At 38.9% G+C, this 6217-nt stretch overlaps 1 protein-coding gene across 1 annotated transcript in view; it reads right to left on the bottom strand.

Annotated features, from left to right (window-relative positions):
• The window catches only part of sall1b (spalt-like transcription factor 1b), a 5905-nt gene extending 500 nt beyond the window's left edge, over positions 1–5405 (bottom strand). The window contains exons 1-3 of the mRNA XM_035535194.2: positions 4860–5405; positions 1209–4513; positions 1–926 (exon numbers count right to left, since the gene is read on the bottom strand). The exon at positions 1–926 is cut by the window's left edge and continues 500 nt beyond it. Of these exons, the coding sequence (XP_035391087.1) occupies positions 615–926; positions 1209–4513; positions 4860–4932 (3690 nt within the window). The 5' untranslated portion in view covers positions 4933–5405 and the 3' untranslated portion in view covers positions 1–614. The remainder of the gene's footprint in view (positions 927–1208; positions 4514–4859) is intronic.
• Positions 5406–6217: the final 812 nt, after the last annotated feature.

Below are 6217 nucleotides of genomic sequence, written 5' to 3'. Positions count from 1 at the left end.
TAAAAAAAAATTTAAAATAGTGTGCAAACTGTTTGTAACAGCATGTGGTTCTGACATGTAAAATATCAACACCAGTAATGCTTTCAGTACTAATCAGTACTAATGAGCTGTCCTCTTTGTAATTGAGCACATCTATTTGACAATTCAAACAAATCAACAGAAAACTCAATGTATAGCTGTTGATTATCAACAGTAATAAATAGCAGTAATAACAATAAATAATCAATGTTATTAAATGTAACAACTGTAATACATATCGCACTCATAAAAGTGTAATATTTGAATATGTTAAAAAATACACAGTAGACTGATGTGTAACAGTGATTATTTTTAGAACCAACTTAACTACTTGTTAGTGTATCTATATTTGAAAACGTATTTTAAAAATTGCATGTCTTATTTTTTAATAACATGAATAGTTCTGTTGAAAATACAGTTGGAGCAGTTGGTCATTAGAAAGATCAAATGTATTTTATTCTCAGAACAGAGAAGGAAGGTATATTAATCAGTTTTACTATCTTCAATCAACTCTGTAAGGTGAAAACTTATCCTGTTCTCATCCAGTCTCTCAAGCCAAGGTAGAGTTCTTTTAATGTTTACATTATGAAGTTTTTCTAGATTTGCTGTCTGTCAATAGATGGGCTTCCTTCATTTCCAATAGAAACTGACAGGTGTTGTATGCCTCCATTTTGAATCACAGAGATTTCATTGGTTTTCATTTCCAACTCATTAGTGAAAGCAGTTGTTGCATATTGGTTCCAGACATTGATGGACTCCTCATTGCTGACTCCATTTATGCTATCTTTTGGGAGAGTCTCTGGAACTTCCACAGGATTGGATTTAAGGAATTTCAAAGGATCACTCATAGACAGCCTGCGACCTCGTCGGGCTGGAGAACAGTTCCACATATGGGTTCCCATATGAACCTAGATGGAAGTGAAACAGAAAAAAAATATTCATATTAATCTGGACATTAAGCATCATGAGTTTATTATCTGGATTTTCAATGTAAGTAATGTAAGTAATTTATGCATGTATGTATTTATGTATTCTATGGCATAGAATAATACACCTCTAATAGTATGCCTATTATTAGAATTAACCAGTGTGATACTTATGTTACTATTTATTTAAAATAAAGTGAGCAGAGCCTACAATATTTGTACAATATCAAGTATACAATATATATTTCTTTTGAGTGACTATACCTTCAGATTTCCTTTGGTGGTAAATGCACGTCCACAAATATTGCATGCAAAAGGTTTCTCTCCAGTGTGGGTTCTCTCATGAATCTGCAAGGCACTGGAGGAGGAGAAGGTTTTCCCACAGGTGCGGCAGAAATGCTGTTTGGGAGTTCGCCGTGGTGTTGCTGGTGGCGCTGTAAGAACTGGTAGCGAGGCAGACGAGCAGGCCACAATGTCTACTACTGAATCATTTCCATCTCTGTTCAAAATACTGCCGACTTCCAATTTTAATTTTGAGGCAATTAAGTGGCCCATGGACGAATGAGGTGGGTTTGGTTTAGAAATATGATTCTGGTTTGCTTGCTCAAACAGCTGTGAAGGTAGGTTTCGCATCTGGTGTGTGAGCTTGTGCTGTTTTAAGTTGCCTTTAGTGGAAAATGCCCTGTTACACACAGTGCATATGAATGGTCGCTCTTTGGTATGACTGCGATAATGAATGTCCAAGGCACTCTGGCAGGCAAATGTCTTGGTGCAAATATCACATGCATTGCTCTTAGGAGGTCCCTGGTCATGGGAAGCAGATGTCATGGTTATTCCATCTTTTAGTATATCTGTAGGCATTGAATCAATTGAGTTGGCACCTGTGGAATTTGACTGCAAAAGGCCTGTGTTAGTCAGGTCTATAGAACTATGGTGTGTCTCATATATAAGGGATCTATCATTCTCCATTGCAGACCCCTGTGGAGAGAAAGAGTCACCAGGGGATGTAACTTCAGACAAAACAGGACTTCTAAGCCTCTGGCTCAAGCAATCATCAACAGAAGATGATTTTGCCCCATTCTCCAACCTATCATTTAATAATTCATTCTCTTGCAAAACCTTTAACTGATTCTCTGACCCATCCATCTTTATAGCGTGTGCTGAAGTAGGAGATGAACAAAGGCTCTCCAGGGGAGATGCTGAAGCTTTAGAGAAAGATACGTCCTCAGTTATTTCCATGTTCTCATGCAAGAGGCTTCCTTGATCATCCAGGTTCTTCCCTCCAGAGAATATGTCATGGCTGATGGTCTCTTGGTAACTTTCGGGGAAGGCCACATTGGAAATGTGCCCAATCATGTGCATGCGTATGTGCTGTTGTAAGACCATGGCATTGGTGAACTTGGCTTGACATATGGGGCATGAATGCTGCACCCTTAAGGGTGGTATGGCACGATGAATACTGTAGTGTGTTTTAAGGTTGCCTTTGGTTGTAAAGGTACGTCCACATAGTCTACACTTGAATGGCCTCTCACCAGTATGTGTACGATAGTGCATTTTAAGAGCACTCTGGCAGCTAAGTACACGGTGACACACCATACACTCATTCGAGTCACTTCCTATGCACTTCCTGTCTATGTTCTCTACCAGTTTCTGTAGCTTGGTGGTTTCTGGGGTTTCCATGCAATCTGGAAGACCACCAAATGGAAACATTGGTTTAAAATCCTCTGATAGTAGTGGAATCAACGAATTTACATGGGTAGAGGCACTTTCAACAGAAGTGTGGCTTTCCTCTATTGACAAATCATCTATCGACGTGTTCATAGACATAGGAATGCTTTTTTCAATTGTTAGAAAACGCTTACTGCTGAATTCCTCTGTATTTTTATTTCTTCTTTCAAATGTCTCAAATCCATTCAAATCAGGACTAGTAGGTCTGTCAATCAATACCATTTGCTCCTCTGTTTTGATTATGTTTGGAAGACTTGGCAAAGATGAAGGTAACAACAAGCCAGGTAAGCTGGTTACAGATGGTTTGCTGTCTAGCCAGTTGGAGGTAGGTTTATTTGGTGGCATGGACATACCATATGGTATCCCTGTACTTGTTGAAACATTATCCAAGTGCTCTGGAACTGGGTATGGGTTCATTTGTATGTTTGGATATTTCTCTTTATGGCGCTGGAAGTGAACTTTGAGATTTCCACGAGTTGAAAATCGATTTCCACATATGTTGCATTTGTATGGTCTTTCCCCTGTATGGGAGCGCAGATGTATCTGCAAAGCACTGTCACTTCCAAATACTTTGGCACAAAATCTGCATTTGTGCTTAAAGAAACCTTCATCAAAATGCCTCTTGTATTCAAATGAAGTCACACTGCGCAATTTGCCTTTCCTTTGCTGAGCTAAAGCAGTCAAGGCATTCAAATCCTCTACAATTTCTCCAATGCTTGGCAATGTGTTTGCAAAGATGTGATTTCCAGTAGGAGCGTGAGGTAGACTGAGTTTATTTACTGAATTTGGTGCACTATCATTTGCTAAGGCATGGGAAGGGGAATTAGTTGTACCACCCTGCCTATAGAGTGTGCTATCTGGTGTACATTGGTTTTCAGGTGGATATGTTCCAAGTTTTGATATTAAAAGTTTGCTTCTATCTGGGTCTGTCATTTGAGAAATGTCTCTGCCACTTAACATGTCTGTGCTATCACGGTTGCTAGATAAGACAGCATGCTTAAGTTGTTTAACATTGCTAATCCTGGCAGACTGACTCGCAAGGCTTTCCGCTAACCCTGCGGCTGCTGCTAGCTGCTGGGAGAGTTTTATTAGCGGGCTGGTTTGAGGAATTCCTGATGCAATCTGGCAGATGCTGGAGGATGCTGAGGTCCCTGTACTCTGAGCTGCTAACAATAATATCTGGTGCTGAATTTGCTCAATGAGTTTTAATTGCTGCACCTGCTGTTGCTGCAGAGTTATGAGCTGCTCAATCAGGCCAGGTAAGGCCACAGTGCAGCTGCTAGGACTACTGCTGCTAACCTCTGCATTTACACCGACCTCCTGGAACAACTGAGCTATAGCTACATTTGTGCTCTCTAAGTTTTCAATAAAGACATTACTGCTGGTGGATGTCACGGTACCCAGTTCAGGTGGAGAATCAGCCTGAGGCAGGACAGATGAAAACGCTGCACCGAGTGTGCTTGTCCTTCCATTTCCCGCGCAATTTTCATTATCGGATCGAGAACGAACGCCATTGTCACAACCGTTTGCCTCAGACATGAGTGTGGATTCTTTGTTCGCCTCTAGGGTTTTATCCTTTGAAAAGTCATGTAATCCTTCAGAATCTTCATTACTCGTGCTGTCATTCATCGGCTCCTCTGCATTGTGAGGAGGTGAGCTGAATGTGAAAGACAAAACGGGGGAGGCTGGACTTCCATTTTCACTCACTATTAGAACTAATGGATTCTTTGAGCAATTCATTTGATGCTCTTGGAGATCTTGTAGGTTAAAGAACTCAGCGCAGCATCTTTCACAAACATGGACATCACATAGTGGAGAGTTGATATCTTTTACATTGTAGTCTGTATTATCATTAGAGAAAAAAAATGAATGTTTTCGTTAGAAAAGGCATTCATCAACTCCATACAATTCCTTTAAAATGTTTGAGTTATATTAATGCTACTCAAGCGCATATGGCAATTAGTTTTTCAACATAGTTTGACAAGACATTTAAAAATCTGCACACAGGTTTTCATAACATCATAATTTAGGTTAGCATTTGAGTTAAGTCAATGATAGACAAGTTTTGGTGTACATGGTTTTTAGTATTCATGGCAAAGCTGAATGCGTATGATGTGTTTATTTTTTTAAGCCTATAAGACTTACAATTGTTAAAAAAGACCCATACTAAAGAATAGTGGAACTTACCGAAGTGTTCAGAAGATACGCGATGCGCGTCTATTTGTACACACTGAGGTTTTGCCTGTTTTCTCCGAGACATACTGATTCTACATGAGCAAAGTAGAGAGAGGCCTAATCGCTTTCCTAGAAAATTCTCCGATTCGCTAACCTCCAAAAAGAGTCGTGCAACAAGCCGGTGAAACTTGCCATTCACAGGCTGCGTACTGTAGCCTGCTCTCGCTTGGTCAGTGCACCGCCGCAGCTGCCAACAACACTTTCAAACTAGAAACAAAAAGTTTATTATAGCGTAGAGCAATGCGACGGCTAAATACAATTACGTGAACCAAATAAAACTCACAAAAGTACACTTAACTAACCCATCGGTTACATTTGCCATCTAAATAATAACCAATTCAGTTTTAACTTGAGCGTTACTGTTTACTGAAACATCGAAGACTCGTGGGACATGTATCAGCATGATTTCTAACAAGATCTGTGATACGTTCCCTTAGCTAAACAATGCCATCCAGAAAGTAGCACTAACGAAAAGGGCTCAAGGTGTTCATTCTTTGACAGCATGAAGAAGTTGGAGTCCAGCCCATGCGCGTTTCTATTGGACATCAAAATAGAGGGGCGGTGTTTCGGCGAAACAAACCACGTCTGTCAGCATGAATCAGAGGCGGGCAATAGAATGGACGGACCAGGGTGACTTACAATTGGTAACGCAAACCCATGAACAAGTCTGCTTTGTAAATTATTATATCCTACTACGTTCATCATAGTGAAAATATAATGTGGACTATTAGGTAAAACCCTTAAATAAACAAACAAAAAACAAAAAACAAAAACATTACATACCAAATACAAAATTGATATGGATCAATGTATTAGGTTCTGAGAGTTAGGGTAAATTATTTGAACATTAAAATACTTATTATAATTAATACACTAAAATAATTAATGTAGGCTACATCTTATGTATGCATTCATAATAATAATGATTATTTTTAGGCTATTGAAGGTCAGCTGGGAAATGTTGATAAAAGTAACACAGAAATCCTTATTTTTATATTTGTTTGTTGTAATGATCTGCATACTTAAACTGAGCACATCATCATAGTTTTTTTTGTTTTTTTTTTACAGTGGAATAACTTGAACTTAAACATAATATACATATATTGTACATACATTGCTAATATATTTTTGTACATATATAGAATATATATTCCTCTATGCACCCCTGTTTTCCTTTTTCCTCAGTTTGGACAGAGCACTCTCAACCATTTCACTGCGAGTTATACTGTGTATGACTATGTATGTGACAAATAAACCAAACTTGAAACTTGAAACTTGTGACATAGTTGGCTGGTGCAAACGAGTCTAAT

This window comes from Electrophorus electricus, chromosome 4, assembly GCF_041902795.1.
Source record: "Electrophorus electricus isolate QZ-2024a chromosome 4, ASM4190279v1, whole genome shotgun sequence".
NCBI classification, from domain to species: Eukaryota; Metazoa; Chordata; class Actinopteri; order Gymnotiformes; family Gymnotidae; genus Electrophorus; species Electrophorus electricus.
The sequence above is the reverse complement of the archived record's forward strand: the minus strand, read 5'-3'. Positions and strand labels throughout refer to the sequence as shown.